The sequence below is a fragment of the Oncorhynchus kisutch genome, linkage group LG3 (genome assembly GCF_002021735.2).
Source record: "Oncorhynchus kisutch isolate 150728-3 linkage group LG3, Okis_V2, whole genome shotgun sequence".
Lineage (NCBI taxonomy): Eukaryota > Metazoa > Chordata > Actinopteri > Salmoniformes > Salmonidae > Oncorhynchus > Oncorhynchus kisutch.
Window position 1 is genome coordinate 48,127,935 of NC_034176.2, and position 21,281 is coordinate 48,149,215.

Sequence of the window (21,281 nt, forward strand, 5' to 3'; positions counted from 1 at the left end):
CACACACACACACACACATATACAGTGCCTTGCGAAAGTATTCGGCCCCCTTGAACTTTGCGACCTTTTGCCACATTTCAGGCTTCAAAACATAAAGATATAAAACAATTTTTTTGTGAAGAATCAACAACAAGTGGGACACAATCATGAAGTGGAACGACATTTATTGGATATTTCAAACTTTTTTAACAAATCAAAAACTGAAAAATTGGGCGTGCAACCCCAAGACCTGGCCGTGTGGGGCCAGGATATCAACTTCTCCCTCAACAGGATCAAGACAAAGGAGATGATTGTGGACTACAGGAAAAGGAGGACCGAGCATGCCCCCACTCTCATCGACGGGGCTGTAGTGGAGCAGGTTGAGAGCTTCAAGTTCCTTGGTGTCCACCTCACCAATAAACTATCATGGTCCAAACACACCAAGACAGTCGTGAAGAGGGCAGGACAAAGCCTATTCCTCCTCAGGAGACTGAAAAGATTTGGCATGGGTCCTCAGATCCTCAAAAGGTTCTACAGCTGCACCATCAGGGGCGTCCTGACTGGTTGCATCACTGGCTAGTATGGCAACTGCTCGGCCTCCGGACGAAAGGCACTACAGAGGGTAGTGTGTACTCCCCAGTACATCACCGGGGCCAAGCTCCCTGCCATACAGGATCTCTACCAGGCAGTGACAGAGGAAGGCCCTAAAAATGGTCAGACTCCAGCTACCCTAGTCATAGATTTTTCTGCTATTTCTCTGCTACAGCACGGCAAGCGGTACCGGAGCACCAAGTCTAGGTCCAAAAGGCTTCTAAACAGCATCTACCCCTAAGCCATAAGACTTCTGAACAGCTCTTTTAAGCTGCTGCTGCTCTCTGTTTATTATCTATGCATGGTCACTTTAACTCTACCTACATGTACATATTACCTCAATTACCTCGACTAACCGGGACCCCCGCACATTTACTCTGTACCGGTACCCTCTGTATATAGCCTCGCTATTGTTATTTTACTGCTACTGTTTAATTGTTACTTTTACCTTCTTTTTTTAAAAAATTGTGACAAATAAAATGTTTTGATTTGAATGGCTTGCTCAAAGTCTTTTGTTACCCTAGCACTTGCGCAGTAATGTTGTCACAGAAGAAATAGTGGTTAAAATATTGAATTGAAATTGTTATATCTGACAACTTGAAAAGATACATTTGTGGGTGAAAAAAAACATATTTATGAATATTTTGTTGTGGATATTTCCATGAAAACACCTACATTTAATCAATATAGATTTTTATTAGAAAGGAACATCAAGCTCATCATGTGCACTTTCACCATCCTGTGATGTTCATCATTTATTTCATCTGTAGCCTAAAGAAACTGCATTTTTTGTAATGGGAAAACCACACAACACATTTGTTTCTATTATGGATCTCCATTAGCTACTCTTTCTAGGGTCCAGCAAAAATTAAGGCAGTAATATACATTATACAGTTGAAGTCGGAAGTTTACATACACCTTAGCAAAATACATTTAAACTCAGTTTCACAATTCCTGACATTTAATCCCTGTAAAAATTCCCTGTCTTATGTCAGTTAGGATCACCACTTTATTTTAAGAATGTGAAATGTCAGAATAATAGTAGAGAGAATGATTTATTTCAGCATATTCCCAGTGGCTCAGAAGTTTACATACATTCAATTAGTATTTGGTAGCATTGCCTTTAAATGTTTAACTTGTGTCAAACGTGTCGGGTAGCCTTCCACAAGCTTCCCACAATAAGTTGGGTGAATTTTGGCCCATTCCTCGTGACAGAGCTGGTGTAACTGAGTCAGGTACAGTGGGGGAAAAAAGTATTTAGTCAGCCACCAATTGTGCAAGTTCTCCCAATTAAAAAGACGAGGCCTGTAATTTTCATCATAGGTACACTTCAACTATGACGGACAAAATGAGAAAAATAAATCCAGAAAATCACATTGTAGGATTTTTAATGAATATATTTGCAAATTATGGTGGAAAATAAGTATTTGGTCAATAACAAAAGTTTATCTCAATCCTCTGTTGGCAATGACAGAGGTCAAACGTTTTCTGTAAGTCTTCGCAAGGTTCACACACACTGTTGCTGGTATTTGGCCCATTCCTCCATGCAGATCTCCTCTAGAGCAGTGATGTTTTGGGGCTGTTGCTGGGCCACACAGACTTTCAACTTCATCCAAAGATTTTCTATGGGGTTGAGATCTGGAGACTGGCTAGGCCACTCCAGGACCTTGAAATGGTTCTTACGAAGCCACTCCTTCGTTGCCCGGGCGGTGTGTTCTCACGATACATGGCCCCATTCATTCATTCCTTTACACGGAGCAGTCGTCCTGGTCCCTTTGCAGAAAAACAGCCCCAAAGCATGCTGTTGCCACCCCCATGCTTCACAGTAGGTATGGTGTTCTTTGGATGCAACTCAGCATCCTCTGTTGGCAATGACAGAGGTCAAACGTTTTCTGTAAGTCTTCGCAAGGTTCACACACACTGTTGCTGGTATTTGGCCCATTCCTCCATGCAGATCTCCTCTAGAGCAGTGATGTTTTGGGGCTGTTGCTGGGCCACACAGACTTTCAACTTCATCCAAAGATTTTCTATGGGGTTGAGATCTGGAGACTGGCTAGGCCACTCCAGGACCTTGAAATGGTTCTTACGAAGCCACTCCTTCGTTGCCCGGGCGGTGTGTTCTCACGATACATGGCCCCATTCATTCATTCCTTTACACGGAGCAGTCGTCCTGGTCCCTTTGCAGAAAAACAGCCCCAAAGCATGCTGTTGCCACCCCCATGCTTCACAGTAGGTATGGTGTTCTTTGGATGCAACTCAGCATTCTTTGTCCTCCAAACACGACGAGTTGAGTTTTTACCAAAAAGTTATATTTTGGTTTCATCTGACATTCTCCCAATCTTCTTCTGGATCATCCAAATGCTCTCTAGCAAACTTCAGACGGGCCTGGACATGTACTGGCTTAAGCAGGGGGACATGTCTGGCACTGCAGGATTTGAGTCCCTGGCGGCGTAGTGTGTTACTGATGGTAGGCTTTGTTACTTTGGTCCCAGCTCTCTGCAGGTCATTCACTAGGTCCCCCCGTGTGGGTTCTGGGATTTTTGCTCACCGTTCTTGTGATCATTTCGACCCCACGGGGTGAGATCTTGCGTGGAGCCCCAGATTGAGTGAGATTAGCAGTGGTCTTGTATGTCTTCCATTTCCTAATAATTGCTCCCACAGTTGATTTCTTCAAACCAAACTGCTTACCTATTGCAGATTCAGTCTTCCCAGCCTGGTGCAGGTCTACAATTTTGTTTCTGGTGTCCTTGGACAGCTCTTTGCTCTTGGCCATAGTGGAGTTTGGAGTATGATTGTTTGAGGTTGTGGACAGGTGTCTTTTATACTGATAACAAGTTCAAACAGGTGCCATTAATACAGGTAACGAGTGGAGGACAGAAGACGCTCTTAAAGAAGAAGTTACAGGTCTGTGAGAGCCAGAAATCTTGCTTGTTTGTAGGTGAACAAATACTTATTTTCCACCATAATTTGCAAATAAATTCATTAAAAATCCTACAATGTGATTTTCTGGATTTTTTTTCTCATGTTGTCTGTCATAGTTGAAGTGTACCTATGATGAAAATTACAGGCCTCTCATCTTTTTAAGTGGGAGAACTTGCACAATTGGTGGCTGACTAAATACTTTTTTGCCCAACTGTATGTAGGCCATGCTTTTTCAGTTCTGCCCACAAATTTTCTTTAGGATTGAGGTCAGGGCTTTGTGATGGCCACTATAATACCTTGACTTTTCTGTCCTTAAGCCATTTTGCCACAACTTTGGAAGTATGCTTGGGGTCATTGTCCATTTGGAAGACCCCTTTGCGACCAAGCTTTAACTTCCTGACTGATGTCTTGAGATGTTGCTTCAATATATCCACCTAATTTTTCTACCTCATGAAGCCATCTATTTTGTGAAGTGCACCAGTCCCTCCTGCAGCAAAGCACCCCCACAACATGATGCTGCCACCCCCGTGCTTCACAGTTGGGATGGTGTTCTTCAGCTTACCAGCCTCCCCGTTTTCCCTCCAAACATAACAATGGTCATTATGGCCAAATAGTTCTATTTTTGTTTCATCAGACCAGAGGACATTTCTCCAAAAAGTACGATCTTTGTCCCCATGTACAGTTGCAAACCGTAATCTGGCTTTTTTATGGTGGTTGTGGAGCAATGGCTTCTTCCGTGCTGAGCGGCCTTTCAGGTTATCTCGATATAGGACTTGTTTTACTGTGGATATAGATACTTTTGTACCCGTTTCCTCCAGCATCTTCACAAGGTCCTTTGCTGTTGCTCTGGGATCGATTTGCACTTTTCACACCAAAGTACGTTCATCTCTAGGACAGAACGCGTCTCCTTCCTGAGCGGTATGACGGCTGAGTGGACCCATGGTGTTTATACTTGCGTACTATTGTTTGTGCAGATAAACTTGGTACCTTCAGGCTCTTGGAAATTGCTCCCAATGATGATGCAGAGCGTGGAGGTCTCCAATATTTTTTATGAGGGCTTTGCTGATTTCTTTTGATTTTCCCATGATGTCAAGCAAAGAGGCACAGAGTTTGAAATACATCCAATTGATTCAAATGACATCAATTGGCCTATCAGAAGCTTCAAAAGCCATGACATAGTTTTCTGGAATTTTCAACTTAGTGTATGTAAACTTCTGACCCACTGGAATTGTGATACAGTGAATTATAAGTGAAATAATCTGTCTGTAAACAATTGTTGGCAAAATTACTTGCGTCATGCACAAAGTAGATGTCTTAACCAACTTGCCAAAACTATAGTTTGTTAACAAGAAATTTGTGGAGTGGTTGAAAAACAAGTTTTATTGACTCCAAACTAAGTGTAACTTCCGACTTCAACTGTATCATAATAAAAATATGTTAAAAAAATATATTAATAGATTTTAAAACAGATTTCAAAATACATTAAGTATGTCCCTACAGGCCACTACAACACACAATCCAAGTGCACATAGTGTGTATGTTATGTGTGTTTGTATCTCAGTCGGTGACTCTTCACAGTCCTCGCTGTTCCATAAGGTGTATTTTATTTAAAAAAATATTCTATGTATCTGATTTTACTGCTTGCGTGAGTTACTTTATGTGGAATAGAGTTCCATGTAGCCATGGCTCTATGTAGTACTGTGTGCCTCCCATAGTCTGTTCTGGACTTGGGTACTGTGAAGAGAACTTTGGTGGCATGTCTTATGGGGTATCACATCAAATGCTATTTGTCACATGCGCCGAATAGAACAGTGAAATGCTTACGTACAAGCCCTTAACCAACAATGCAGTTCAGAAAAATACAAAAAAAAAATTCTGAAATAAAAGTAACAAATCATTAAAGAGCAGCCAAGGTGAGTAATCGATGTTTTGATGTTCAGAAGCTACTTTCGGTCATAAGAGGCAGTAGCAGCAACATTATGTACGAAATAAGTTACAAACAATGCAAAAAACAAAAACAAAATAGCACAGTTGGTTTAGAGGCCATAAAACAGCAGCCATTCCCTCCGGCGCCATTATCACAATATGCATGGGTGTTCGAGCTGTGTGCTAGTAGTTTAAACAGACAGCTCGGTGCATTCAACAAATCAATACTTCTTACAAAACAAGTAGTAATGAAGTCCATCTCTCTTCTACTTTGAGCCATGAGAGATTAACATGCATATTATTAATGTTATCTCTACATGTACATATAAGGGACAACCTTGCTGCATTGTTCTGGGCTAGTTGTAATTTTCCCAAGTCCCTCTTTGTGGCACCTGATCACACGACTGGGCAGTATTTGTTTCTGGTATTGTTGTTAAGAAAGGCAGAGTAGCGATTTATTATGGACAGACATCTCACCATCTTAGCTACTGTTGCATCAATATGTTCTGACCATAAATGTACAATCTAGGGTTAAGTTTAATCTCCTCAACTCGCTCAATTTCCTCATTATTAATTACAATATTTAGTTGAGGTTTAGGGCTTAGTGAATGATTTGTCCCAAATACAATGTTTTTGAAATATTTAGGAATAACTTATTCTTGCCACCCATTCTGAAACTGACTGCTGCTCTTTGTTAAGTGCCTTTCTACCGCCATTTCTCGCATAAATAATGTTACAGACACAAAAAGATCCTACCATGTCGAACAAATTGTCTGTCAGCATTTATAAAATTGTACCAGCATATTGTGTTTCCATCAGCCTGGTCATTACTTTTTTCATGAGTCAGGTAATTCATCTGCATGAAATGGCTGTATGGAAACCAGGTTAATTATGTTTTTTTCCAAGCAAGGCTTGTATTGCCATTGTGAATAAAAGTCTATCTTTATAATGTAGCCTACAAATAAACATGTCTCCAACTCATATAACACACACACTCGCAAACTGAAAACGTACACATTGTACAATATATTATCATATTAATTTGCACATATCCACTGTAGGCCTATTTTACGAACTGCGGCAAAATTGGTTCCTGATTCGTCTTTGGTCATGTCCGCGTGCGTCAAACAAAATCACCCACATGATTGGTTGACAATAGAGCCTCCCACAAGGCAAGCGATGGCTGCAGGGTGAATATTACGAGCAACTGCAAAAAAAACTTGTGCCATGTTCAAAACAACTGGGAACACTTCCGAGATTTCAACACAACCGGGAACTCAGAAAAAACTAGCTCCGACTGAGAAAATTAGTTTTAAACGGTCATCCAACTCGGAATTCCGACTCGGGAACTCGGGCCTCTTTCTAGAGCTCCGACATGAATTTCTCTAACGTCATGATCTGACCTCGTATTTTTCACGGTTTCCAGTTGTCTTGAACGGGCCATTTATACAGTCGGCTGCTGTCAAAACGGCATAACCTCTGATCACATGATTTATGTGAAGTTCATGCAGTAGGTGGGAATCGGACAATTTCCAGACCAGCCTTGGCCGGAAATTCGTCACTCGTTCATCCCGTGATTGTGTTTTCAGCCACTGGTAGCTGGGTGCTTTATGAGCTACAGTCAATTATGAGTGCATGTATACTTATATTAAATATATAATTATTAATATAAGCCTACACTATGATAGCCAGCACATTAATTAGCTAACTAACGTTAGCCTACCTAGCTGGAACTTCTGAAGAAGGAAAATGTTTTTCTACAATTTCCAAAAGATTTACCAAACAAAAACATATGTACTTTTTAACGAGACGTTTGTGCCGTCATGTGCATCAGTATCACAGTTCATAACTTATTTGCATTCGTTTTTACTTACACTTGTATGTTGACTTCTCCAGTGATGTTGTTTTTAAATTATGGATTTTATTAGCGGATTATGGGGCGGTTCTGGCCCCTGAGTTAACATAATTGTACACTCGCAAAACCGACTAAGAACGAGGGCTTAGGTTGCAAATTTCCCTTGTTTGGCTAATCATTTGGACCAAGGGCATAAGGCTAGCGTAAGTGGACGAGGGTGTGTCTTAAGTGTTTGTACTGCAGCCCTGACAAAAGTGATTTACTCGAACGCGTCCAACAACTGAGCAGTCTGGCCGTCACTGGTTATCACAGCTACAAAGTACGCAATTATAGCTAATCCCCACAATGTGATTATAAACCAAACTGATAACCCTGTGCCTAACCTTAAATTAAGACAAAAGTGCATTTTATTATTTTTGTATTTTTTACAATAGCCAATTCTGACTTTGTGGCTGTGGTAACTATTTACAACCGAGAAGTCTGGGTGGAGATGATGATGGCGGAGTTGGTGCAGGGACAGGCCTCCGTTGCTCAGTCCGGAATGAAAGCTGACGGCTTCGCCCACGCTTTACATCGGGCCCGACAGGTAATAGGAGTAGAGGAATTCGCGAAGGAATCAACTGAGGTTGAGCTAGGCCTTTTAAACGACTATAAATAACTTTTATTTTAACTCGCACATCTCTGCAGCTTGTGCTATGTGTTCATGAAAAACACTAGCCAGCGACCTAGCCAGCTAGCTAACATTCTAAGCTAGTTGACAACCACAATAGTTTCGAGTTTGCAATGAGTACTCGCGTGTGTTCATTTTGGCTGCAACAGGTCACGACTGGAAACGATGTTTTTATGTAGTTTACCGTGTTGTTACCACGAAGTCTTGCAAGTAAATTTATGTTAAGATCGCTACAGTAGCTAGCTACGTTTTCCACACGTGTCCAAATGCAACTTGTTGTTCAGTCACTGAAGTTCTGAGGTTGAACTGTGTTCTCAAACCCATAACAATCCGTGACAAGTAGGCAAAGATTCCAAACACACCCACACGTTTTTAAACAGATCGTTATCCATATTGTTTCCCAGTTGTAAACATAATTGACTCAATTGCCCCCCGTGCAAGTAGGCTCCATTATGTAACTGGCAAGCACCATATTATGCTCTGTGCTGGTGTGTCTAGTTAGGAACCCGATTAAAGAGCAGGTAAGGGTAGATTGTCACTATTATTAGGGTGTTAGACTCCTGACCCAAATTGAACCAGGTTGTCTCAGTCTTGAACCAATATTCGCATCGCCAGAATTCAATCTGGAAAACAATTTTTGATGCTATATTTATTGTAAATGTAGCAATTATATGACAAAGGAACAACATTTCCACCTCTTCCACTGTCAGCAATGACTTATGTTGATATTCTTGAGGAATGTTAATAACTCACTGGTTTGAGACCAAAATCAACCAAAAATAGCTATATATTGAAAATACTGTGATTGAAGAAAAATTGTTAAGAGATTAAATTAATTATAATTTCTACACTTCAATATGGTTTAAATAGTTCAGACTGGAGTAGAGATTAAAAACATATATTTTTTTATTCCATGTTATATACTTTGTATTCCATGTTATAGAGAAGCTTCCCAGGAACACGGAACATTTTATATCATGAGGATAGGATTGACCAATTCTGAGATATCTTATTTAAAATAGATCGTAAAAGTACAGGCCAATGTTGATCCCTTGTCAATAAAGCACCAAATAACCTGTCTGGATTCTTAAATTCAACACCTTTTGTCCAAAAACACAAGATCGGCTAGTCATAAGATCGGGTGGTCAGAATTGCTGTAGAACACAGAGATGACTTCAGATGTACTTCAGATGGGGTGGCTACTAATTAGGCATTACGGAATACGTCATTTCAGTCATTTAAGCCCAATAATTTGAAGTAGGGTGGTCATATTAACAAATCTTCATGGTTGATGAAAAACAGAGTGGGTAACAATTTATGAAATTAGAATACAACTTTGTATACTGCTTTATGCAAATTAGATACATATTATGCTAATTCGTTTGTATGGAATGAAATTAAGTATTGCTGTTTTATGCGGAACTGGGAGTTTATACTGAGGAGTAAGGTGCGCCCGCGCACGCACCTGGGATGTTAATGGAGGACATATAATTGAGATTACATAATCATGAACAAAAAGCAGGGATACTATTTACCAATTAGTAACTGTTAGGCTGTATATATCACAGTAATGTTCTATTCAGTAGGCCAACTGATTAGGCCTAGTGCAAAATAATACGCCCAACCCTGTGCCTGTGCCACCTACACACACACAGTCTAACACAGACACACACTTCTCAGCATCCCCACACACACTAGTGATGAACTGATATGACATTTTTGGCCGATACCAATATCTGATAGTTTCCTTGCCAAAAGAACTGATACCGATAACCGATATTAAATATTTTAGTGGCCTTTTAAGCATTCTAGTACAGTTAAATAGTTAACACACACATGGATGAAGCGGTTTAAGGCACTGCATCTCAGTGCAACAGGTGTCACTACAGTCCCTTGTTCGAATCCAGGCTGTATCATGTCCGGCCGTGATTGGGAGTCCCATAGGCTGGGGTAGGCCGTCATTGTAAATAAGAATTTGTTCTTAACTGACTTGCCTAGTTAAATAAAGGTTACACAAACACCACACAGACCAAAAAGGTATTTTGTTGGCATTTACTTATGTCCCCATTACCAGTAAAACATAATCGAAACCTATTTATTTCACTTACTTGCTGTGTTGACTTGACTTTGACTTGAATTCCATTATCTTGGCTTTAATGGATTTCGCCTTTGAGATGTCTCTGAAATGGTCTTACTCTTTCAAATGACTGCTTGACTTGTTGACTGCTTGATCCACACAGCAGACATTGTGGGCTAGTTTAGGAATGCTGTGTTGCACGTATAGAGCAAAATTGTACGTGGCGTCGTTACGTCATGTACCTTCGTTATACAGGTATGCACGTCAGCTTTGACATCGGTTTTGCAAATCGGGCGTTGAACTAGACATCAGCCGATACCGATGTTGGCATTTTGAGCTTTTATCGGCCGATTCCGATATGTTCACTGATATATCGTGCATCTCTAACACACATCACACATAGGCTGGGTATGTCTGTGTTAGGCTAGCACAGACACACACTTCTCACTAAGTCTAAACTGTAACACAGTTTAAGGTAGGTCTACAATGTAACCCAACTCAGGTGTAATGTATTTTTTGGTGTTGATGCGTTACATTGGTGATGGGAGGATAAACTCCACCATTTCCAGTAAGAGACAGTTGGTGAGCTCTCTGCGAGCCAGCTGCACAGAAAGATAGTTAGGACACATTTTCAATTCACTGATATTTAGCTATGTTTTTATTGATTGTAGGGCTGTAGCCACTGTTATTGTAGTTTTTACTTGAAAGAATAAAACCATCAGTCACAAAAATTACTTTTGGTACAATACAGCTGCAATGGCACGTTACAACGGTATCAGGCTCTCCCACACAGCTAGCAAGCTAGCACAGGTCATGGAAATGGGGGTGGTGAATTTGGACCAATCCCTGACAACCCATCATCAAAATGTAGCTACGAAGCTCTACTTTGTAACCTGCTATGTTTTTTCAGTGTCTCTGAGAACATTTAACCTTATATTTCAGTCCAAAGTATGTTTGATGACCGTAGAACACACTCAGGACTTTCCAACACTTGTCGGCAATACAATGTCACATCAATCTTACTCTGGTATAGTGAAGAATACCATTCGCAAAGAGCAAATATGAACACACCGATTTCACAGGATTCAGAAAAATGGCTGTCCCACAGATTTGAACGTTTTAAGCATGACGCTTGATTTAAATTTGGGCTCATATTGCGTAAATATGACGTACAGTACTGGGATTTTTAGACAACTCCCACATTCATGTTTTCAAATGATTTATGTATTTTGACGACAACATTATTGACATTTAGTGGAAATTGATTTGATTACTGCAGTTATCTTTGTAGAATTCTCGCATAGCGTCCATTGTTTATCGCGTCACCTAATACCTTAGTACTATATTATGTTTTTTCACTAGATACCATCGATAATATGCCTATTTGTGCTACATAAAGGTTTTGGGTGAACATAGATATTACAATGCTCCCTCTCATGCAAAATATATGTGATTTGTTTGATTGAACCCTCTATCACATTGTTTGACAGAATGCTCACTAACTAGCTCTTTGGCCCCAAAACTCATGGATAGAGGTGATAACAATTCGGCCTCTGAAAGATTCAAAATCATCTCAAGTGTCGACAATACGTTTTTTGGAAGGGGAATGGTTGAACTGCATGGCTCCATTGGCTACTCAAAGCTCAGATGATACATTATTAAATCCTTTACACTTTACACAACATCCCCATGTCTTTTAAAGCACGTGACGGTGAATAAGAGCAACAGAAAATGATTCTATATAGTGTTGCACATTATTATTATTATTTTTTTTTTTCCTTGGTTGTCATTTGATTTCTCAAGGTTAGTCTATTTGGTTTAGGCATTTCAGTTGCCAATGAGTCAACCTTGTTGTGTTGTTCAGCAGATAATAGCTCTAGCACTCATGGTTACAAGTGCTTTTGACGCAATTGCCTGACGTGGTCATATAGCCCAATAATGAACTAAATGGCTTAACATTACTCTTTATAGTCCAAGGACCTTACATGTTCTGTTTAGAGGCGAATTGGCTCTGGCAGTCAAAACAGACAAATACTCCACCTAAATGTAGTTGCAGCCAACAGCATTTTTCAGCGACAAGACGTTTGTGGCGCCAGTCTTCCCTTTACACACAGGTCTTCTTGAGTCGCCGATGGCTAATTAGCGCATGCACGCTTCTGTTTTCCATAAACAAGCACTGTAACATGGACAGTGTAGCCTTTGGGCTGGGCTGTTACATGACACACTGCATTTCAGACAAGCCCACTCTGATTCTCCAGTTGTTTTCGGCCTGTTGTATTATTATCTCTGGTCTGTAAATGATGAAGGAATAGCTAGACTTGGTGCCGTCCCACCCTTCGTCCCCTGGCCCATTGGGTTCTGGCTAGGGGGAGGCCTGTCTAATATGCTATTAACTCAGCCTGCTCCTTACTGGCTGGGAGTGGGTTAGTTTAGCCAGCACACTCAGCTTTATACCTGCCGTAGGCTCATCCCTTAGTGTACCACACACATAAACGGACATATGCCCATCCAGCTGTGTGTCTGATATAGAAACTATTGACAGATCAATCTCATTCCATTTTCACCCCATCTGCCAGTCGCTTAAAACCTGCGATCAAATCAAATCAAATGTTATTTGTCACATGCTTTGTAAACAAAAGATGTAGACTAACAGTGAAATGCATACCTACGGGCCCTTCCCAACGATGCAGAGAGAGAGAGAATTGAGAAATAATAACTCATAATAATAAATACAAAATGAGTGACAAAAACTTGGCTATATACACAAGGTACCAGTACCACGTCGATGTGCAGGGGTCTTCTGTCTGCTTTCCATAAACAAGCACTGTAACATGGACATATGGCTGTGTGGGAACCCTAACCCTATAAAGGTGTGTAGTAATTTGTTTAAAAACATTTTTTTCCTGCTGATATGAACAATATGTTCCTTATGTTTCCAAAACCGTACTGCAAGCAATGAATTTTAATGTTCAGAACAAGCGTCGGAGCTCTTAACAAACTTCCCCAGCCAGAAGATACTATCGTCACTAAAGGTAGCGTATGAATGGGCTTTAGTGGTCATAGGACTGGCAATTTTGATAAATGTAATAAGCAATTTTTGGGTGAAATGTTTCTCAGATTGTAACATCAATGAATACAATGGATGGATGAACTGTTGTATAGAAAATCTGTGAAGTAATTATTATTTTCCTCACATTTCAGATGGCAGGAAAAATGAGGAATGAGCAGATTTCTCACCTAAACAGTTCCCCACCTATTGTAGACCCCTCCATGTATGGCTATGTGGACCAGAAGCGATCGGTGGAAGACGGAGGTAAGCTGGTTGCTATTAGCCATTTCATTCTTCTCTTGCCGGCGATTTTAAAGGGATAGTTTCCTGAGGTTTTCACAATGTCTTAACTTTTTTACCTTGAAACGAGTCCATGAACGATTAGTCACCAATCAGACATGCTTTATCTACTCATTTGCTGGATGCAGAGTTCATCAGAGTTCAAGTGAAGGTCAAGAAAATCATAGAGAAAGCAGACTGTATTGCAATCATCTCTGATGAGTGGTTGAATGTTCGTGGGCAAGGAATAACTAACTACATCATCTCCACCCCTCAACCAGTATTCTACAAGAGCACAGACACAAGGGACAACAGACACACTGGTCTCTACATTGCAGATGAGCTGAATGCAGTCATCAATGACCTTGGACCACAGAAGGTATCTGCACTGGTGACAGACAATGCTGCGAACATGAAGGCTGCTTGGTCTAAAGTGAAGGAGTCCTACCCTCACATCACACCCATTGGCTGTGCTGCTCATGCATTGAATCTGCTCCTTAAGGAAATCATGGCACTGAAAACGATGGATACACTCTACAAGAGAGCCAAGGAAATGGTTAGGTATGTGAAGGGTCTTCAAGTTATAGCATCAATCTACCTCACCAAGCAAAGTGAGAAGAATAAGAGCACCACATTGAAGCTTCCCAGCAACACCCGTTGGGTGGTGTTGTCATCATGTTTGACAGTCTCCTGGAGGGGAAGGAGTCTCTCTATGAAATGGCCATATCACAGTCTACCGATATGGAAAGCCCCATCAAGAGGATCCTCCTGGATGATGTATTTTGGGAGGGAGTGGTAAGCAGCCTGAAACTCCTGAAACCTATAGCAGTAGCCATTGCACAGATGGAGGGAGACAATGCCATCCTGTCTGATGTTCAGACTCTGCTTGCAGATGAAAGAGAAGAAATCCGTACTGCCCTGCCCACTTCACTGTTGCTCCAAGCAGAGGAAACTGCACTTCTGAAATATATAAAAAAGCGTGAAGACTTCTGCCTGAAGCCTATACACGCCACGGCCTACTACATGTTGGGCCCCAAGTATGCTGGCAAGAGCATCCTGTCTGGTGCAGAGATCAACAAGGCCTATAGTGCCATCACTACCATGTCTCGCCACCTTAGCATGGATGAGGTCATGGTTCTTGGCAGTCTGGCGAAGTACCCTTCCAAGCAAGGGCTTTGGGATGGAGATGCAATATGGCAGTTGTGCCAACATATCCATCAGCCAGCTGGTGGAAGGGACTTTGTGGATCTGAGGTTCTTTCCCCTTTTGCCTCCATCATCCTCCAAATCCCACCAACATCAGCCGCATCAGAGCGCAACTGGTCCTTGTTTGGGAACACACACCAAAGCATGCAACAGGCTGACCAATACAAGGGTTGAAAAATTGGTAGCAATCTGGGCAAATTTGAGGCTTTTTTGAGCCTGACAGCGTACCATCTTCAACAAGATTGGACAGTGAAGATGAGGCCTCAGAGTCTGATGTTCAAGAGGTGGACATTGAGGTCCAGGGAGAAGACATGGAAGCTTGAGAAGAAGACAACCAAAGCTTTAGTTTCAAGACTATCATTTTACAGATGTATGTTGAAAAAGTTTTTGGGAGATGCGATGGATCATTGGGGATCATTCAATATTTCCTTTTGTTGTTTAGTGAAATCATCCCATGTGGAGAGTTAACTAATTTAATTAAAGTTCAATTCCACCGCGGAATATTCCCCAAAATGTGCAACCCTTTTATGTACATAAAACATAGATTTGAATATTATTCCAATGTAGCAAGGTAGCAATTTTCTACCTTTGGACCCTGGTAATCTGTCAGGATCCAAAGGTATTTATTCAGTATTACAGTTTTTATTCTCTTCATCACAAATCCATTCATCCACAACCCAATCTAAGCTAGGTACGAAGATGATAAGGGGCAACAGTTTAGAGACATCTTCATCAATTTAATCTTAGTACAAATGTCATTGAGTCTGAAAACATATGGGAGTTGTCGAATGGACCATAGGAAAGGGGTAGAGATTTGTATTTGAGATCCCAAACAATCAGCATTTTGACACTACTGAGCTGAGCCAAGTTGTACTGCGCTGGCCTCGTTACGCATGCACCGTCTTTGCTGTAACCAGGACAATGTGAAAAGAAAATATCAGAGCCAGCATGACAGTGTGAAAAGGGTATAAGAGTTGGCCAGTTCTCCTGCACTGGACGCCCTATCCTGTGGCGATGGAAAAGCGTACAGTCTTAAAAAGCCAAGCTAAGGAAAGTTGGATTTGAGTGACAAATGCCATTGTTTGCATTGATGGCACTATCCTGCTGCTCCTCTAAGTCACTTCTTTTTATTTGTCCATTTTGGGGGCCTGCCAGGCTGATCGTGGGAAGATCCATACTGAGTTGGAAGATTAAATACTGTTTAAATGTGGTCCTACTGGAACTGACTGTAGCCAATGACACCCGACTGGATTACTGTCTGTGTATTGTCTGTCGGAGAGAGAAAAAAATGTAAAATTTGAAATCCATGAACTGCTGGTTTGCTACAATGGAAATCCTCCAATAATCTCTTAGGCCTAAGCCACCTTTCTTGTGAGGCACCTACTGTAAAAGTTCCCATCAGCTAGGGATAGTCTTCTAATAGTGTCACACTATGCAAAAACTAATTTTCTGACCATTTAGAATATATTTAAGGTGGGGGGGGGGGGGGGGGGTTGTAATCTCAGATCATTTAGATATTCAGTTTGGAATTTTAAGACCCCTTTAGAGATATATATATATATATATAAACGTTTATGTTATTAGCCCATAGGAACACTTTGAATAACCAATGGAAAAACAGATGGTCCAAAAAGGAAGTTTGTCCTATATATGAGAGATGTAAAACTCCAGGGGAAAAAGAAATGTCCTCTCACTGTCAACTGTGTTTATTTAGCAGCAATTTCTTTACATGTGTAAATATTTGTATGAACATGACAAGATTCAACAACTGAGAAAGACATGTGACTAACAGAAATGTAATGTGTCCCTGAACAAAGGCTGGGGTCAAAAGTAACAGTCAGTATCTGGTGTGGCCACCAGCTGCATGAAGTACTGCAGTGCATCTCCTCATGGACTGCACCAGATTTTACCCCACTCTTCCACCAAGGCACTTGCAAGTTCCCAGACGTTTCTGGGGGGAATGGCCTTAGCCCTCACCCTCCGATCCAACAGGTACCAGACGTGCTCAATGGGATTGAGATCCGGGCTCTTCACTGGCCATGGCAGAACACTGACATTTCTGTCTTGCAGGAAATCCCGCACAGAACGAGCAGTATGGCTGGTGGCATTGTTATGCTGTGGAGGGTCATGTCAAGATGAGCCTGCTGGAAGGGTACCACATGAGGGAGGAGGATGTCTTCCCTGTAACGCACAGCTTGAGATTGCCTGCAATAACAACAAGCTCAGTCCGATGATGCTGTGACACACCGCCCCAGACCATGACAGACCCTCCACCTTCAAATCGGTCCCGCTCCAGAGTACAGGCCTCATTGTACCGCTCATTCCTTCGACCATCAACCCTGGTGAGAAAAAACCACGACTCGTCAGTGAAGAGCACTTTTTGCCAGTCCTGTCTGGACCAGCGAGGGTGGCTTTGTGCCCATAGGCGACGTTGTCGCCGGTGATGTCTGGCGAGGACCTGCTTTACAACAGGCCTACAAGCCCTCAGTCCAGCCTCTCTCAGCCTATTGCGGACAGTGTGAGCACTGATGAAGGGATTGTGCATTCCTAGTGTATCTCGGGCAGTTGTTGTTGCCATCCTGTATCTGTCCCGCAGGTGTGGTGTTCGGGTGTACCGATCCTGTGCAGGTGTTTTTACACGTGGTCTGCCACTGCGAGGACGATCAGCTGTCCGTCCTGTCTCCCTGTAGCACTGTCTTAGACGTCTCACTGTACGGACATTGCAATTTATTGCCCTTGCCACATCTGCAGTCCTCATGCCTCCTTGCAGCATGCCTAAGGCACATTCACGCAGATGAGCAGGGACCCTGGGCATCTTTCTTTTGGTGTTTTTCAGAGTCAGTAGAAAGGCCTCTTTAGTGTCCTAGGTTTTCATAACTTTGACCTTAATTGCCTACCGTCTGTAAGCTGTTTGTCTTAATTGGATCTACCCATCCCGGATCCGGGAACGTTGTCATCAACTACAGTAATTAGCATAACGCAACGGACAAAAAATATTTTCTAGAAAATATTAATATTCATGAAATATAGTGAAACACAGCTTAGCCTTTTGTTAATCACCCTGTCATCTCAGATTTTGACATTATGCTTTACAGTCAAAGCAAGACAAGCATTTGTGTAAGTTTATCGATAGCAACCTGGTCACGAAAAGCAATCAAATTAAATAGTTTACCTTTGATGAGCTTCGGGTGTTTTCACTCACGAAACTCCAAGTTAGATAGCAAATGTTCCTTTTTTCCAAAAATATTATTTTTGTAGCTGAATTAACTACGTTAGTTCTTCACGTTTGGCTGAGAGTTCGACCGGAAATTGCGGTCACGACAACGCCAAAAAATATTCCAAATTAGCTCTATAATATCGACAGAAACATGGCAAACGTTGTTTATAATCAATCCTCAAGGTGTTTTTCAAATATCTATTCGATAATATATCAACCGGGACAGCTGTATTTTCAGTAAGACCGGGAGGAAAAATAGCCACCTCTTGTCTATTACCCAAGAATTACTCTGAGAGCCCTCAGCCGGACACTTACGCAATGTAGTCGCTTACACTCATTCTTCAACATAAAGGCTTGAAACTACGTCAAAATGCTGTAACACCTTGGGGAATACGTAGAAAAAGGAATCTGGTTGATAGCCCATTCACTGCTCAATAGGGACTCATCGGAACGCAGAGCTTTCAAAACAGATCCACACTTCCTGATTGGACTTTTCTCAGGCTTTCGCCTGCAATATCAGTTCTGTTATACTCACAGACAATATTTTTACAGTTTTGGAAACTTTAGAGTGTTTTCTATCCTAAGCTGTCAATTATATGCATATTCTAGCATCTTGTCCTGACAAAATAGCCTGTTTACTTTGGGAACGTTATTTTTCCAAAAATGAAAATAGTGCCCCCTATTTTCAACAGGTTAATGACCGTTCCACAGGTGCATGTTCATTAATTGTTTATGGTTCATTGAACAAGCATGGGAAACAGTGTTTAAACCCTTTACAATGAAGATCTGTGAAGTTATTTGGATTTTTACAAATTATCTTTGAAAGACAGTGTCCTGAAAAAGGTTATATAAAAAAGACCAGGACATTTGTGGGAACATATTTACCCCCCTTTTTTAGGCACTAAACTACTTCCATATATACACCAAAAGTATGTGGACACCTGCTCGTCGAACATGTCATTACAAAATCATGGGCATTAATATGGAATTGACATGTACCTGTTCGTGAGAGACTCACCTTTCGATAGAGAGGCCATAATAGGTTGTAGGCCAAACTGTTCGGACGCTACAGACGTTTTCGTTATAAGACCGATTTTCGGGAAATCATGGTCTGACACACACCGCTGTAGCTCAGCCACCTTATATCGCAGATGCGAAAGGATATCTCTAGCTTATCCTGCGAAAGGATATCTCTAGGGTTAATGAAGCAGGTGATTTATGTGGTAAACTCCTCAAAGCCATTGGATGAATCCCAGAACATATTCCAGTCTCTGCTAGCGAAACAGACCTTGAAGCTTAGCTTAAAATAGAGTTATGGTCAGATTTGCTAAATGGAGGGCGAGGGAGAGCTTGTATGTGTTTCTGTGTGTGGAGTAAAGGTGATCTAGAGTTTTTTTTGTCTTCTCTAGTTGCACAGGTGACATGCTGGTAAAATAGATTTTTAGTTTCCCTCCATTAAAATCATTAGCCACTGGATGAGCATTTTCTTGTTTACTAATTGCCTGATACAGCTTGTTGAGTGTGGTCTGGTTGCCAACATCAGTTTGTGGTGGTAGGAAAAATATAGATACATTCTCTTGGTAAATAGTAGCTTATCATGGGATATTCTAACTTTGACCTTGAGACTTCCTTAATATTAGAGATTGCGCACCAGCTGTTCTTAAAAAATTGCTTAGGGATAGGAGTCCCGCTAGCGAGACAACTTCCGGTGAAACTGGAGGGCGTGCAATTCAAATAAATGATCATAAATATTATGGATTTTAAACATTTATGTACATATAAGTGTCTTATATCAGCTGAAAGCTTAAATTCATGTTAATCTAACTGAACTGTCTGATAGCTATTACAGCAAAAACATGCCAAGCGATTGTTTGAGGACGGCACCCCACATCAAAATATTTTTCCACCAGCACAGGTTTCATACATTCACAAATAACGATTAAAATAAATGTTGACTGACTTTTTGAAAATCCTCCTCTGATTTGTCATCCAAAGGGTCCCAGCTAAAACATAGTGTCATTTTGTCATATAAAATTATTCTTTATTTCCCAAAAAGGCAGTTTAGTTGGCGCCATCGATTTGAGGTATCCACTCGTTCAACAGGCAGAGAAAGGAATCAGAAAATCTACCCCTTAACTTTGTTTCAACAAGTCAAAATAAGTTTATATTTACTCCTCAGATACCCTAAAATGTAATTGAACTATAATATTCATTTCGGAAAGAAGTATGTTCAATAGGAAACCGATTTTAGCAGGTGCGTAATGTCTTCATGGCGCGCGCAAACATGATTTTCCAAGACTGTGTACCTCAATTGATATTTCTTATTTGTTTTTAAAGTTACAGGCCTGAAACCTTGATCATTGTCTGCTGACACTCTGTGTAAGCCATAGGAATTGCATCCAGGGAGCTAATTTTCAATACCTTTCTCTTGCACTTCTAAGAGGATGGTCTCAAAAAATTCTGTTTTTTTTTTTTTTTTTTCTCCTACCATTTTTATTGTGTTATATTATCCTACATTATTTTAACATTTCTACAAACTTCAAAGTGTTTTCTTTCCAATGGTTCCAATTATATGCATATCCTGGCTTCAGGGCCTGAGCTACAGGCAGTTTACTTTGGGCACGTCATTCAGACAGAAAGTGGAGAAAAAAGGGCCCTAGCCCTAAGAAGTTTTAACAAAGACACACCCCCCTAACCTTACCCGATGCTGCAATACGGTCTTGACGATGCATAGAAAAACCAGCTAGATGTCTCCGAGAAACATATTACAGTATTACAGTTCTTCAGTTCGCCAATAGAACAGAGGGTGATTCTTTCACATTTTTTCCAAACTTAACTCTATTTATTTGCCAATGTAGTTTTGGTGAGCAGTATGTCTTGCACCGCCGACTCGTTGAGGTAGAAACCATCTAAATCAAGGTTAGTGATTGATCGTTGTTCTGATGTCCAGAAGCTTGTTTCGGTCATAGGAATCATTATGTACAAAAAAAAAGCTACAATATTCAACTTTTTGAGTGGCCCGTCCAAATTCGCATAGAAATGTGAGTGAAAGATAGGCCCTTTTCCGTTAAGATTTCCCTTCACTGGAACTAAGGGGCCTAGCCCGAACCACCCCAGATCATTATTCCTCAACCACCAAACTGTACACTTGGCACTATACATTGGGGCAGGTAGCATTCTCCTGGCATCCGCCAAACTCAGGTTCGTCCGTTGAACTGCCAGATGGTGACGCATGATTCATCACTCCAGAAAACATGTCCAGAGTCCAATGACGGCGAGCTGTACACCACTCCAGCTTGGCATTGCGCTTGGTGACTTTTTAAAAAAATAATTTTTATTTTACCTTTATTTAACCAGGCAAGTCAGTTAAGAACACATTCTTATTTTCAATGACGGCCTGGGAACAGTGGGTTAACTGCCTGTTCAGGGGCAGAACAACAGATTTGTACCTTGTCAGCTCGGGGGTTTGAACTCGCAACCTTCCGGTTACTAGTCCAATGCTCTAACCACT

At 41.2% G+C, this 21,281-nt stretch overlaps 1 protein-coding gene across 4 annotated transcripts in view; it reads left to right on the forward strand.

Annotated features, from left to right (window-relative positions):
- Positions 1 to 7,560: 7,560 nt before the first annotated feature.
- LOC109880081 (far upstream element-binding protein 3-like) overlaps positions 7,561 to 21,281 on the forward strand; it is an 80,938-nt gene continuing 67,217 nt past the window's right edge. For 3 of the 4 annotated variants that reach the window (XM_020472308.2, XM_020472310.2, XM_020472311.2), the window contains exons 1-2: positions 7,561 to 7,859; positions 13,222 to 13,333. In XM_020472308.2, the coding sequence (XP_020327897.1) occupies positions 7,764 to 7,859; positions 13,222 to 13,333 (208 nt within the window). In that variant the 5' untranslated portion in view covers positions 7,561 to 7,763. The remainder of the gene's footprint in view (positions 7,860 to 13,221; positions 13,334 to 21,281) is intronic. The other variant, XM_020472309.2, reaches the window with a different exon arrangement.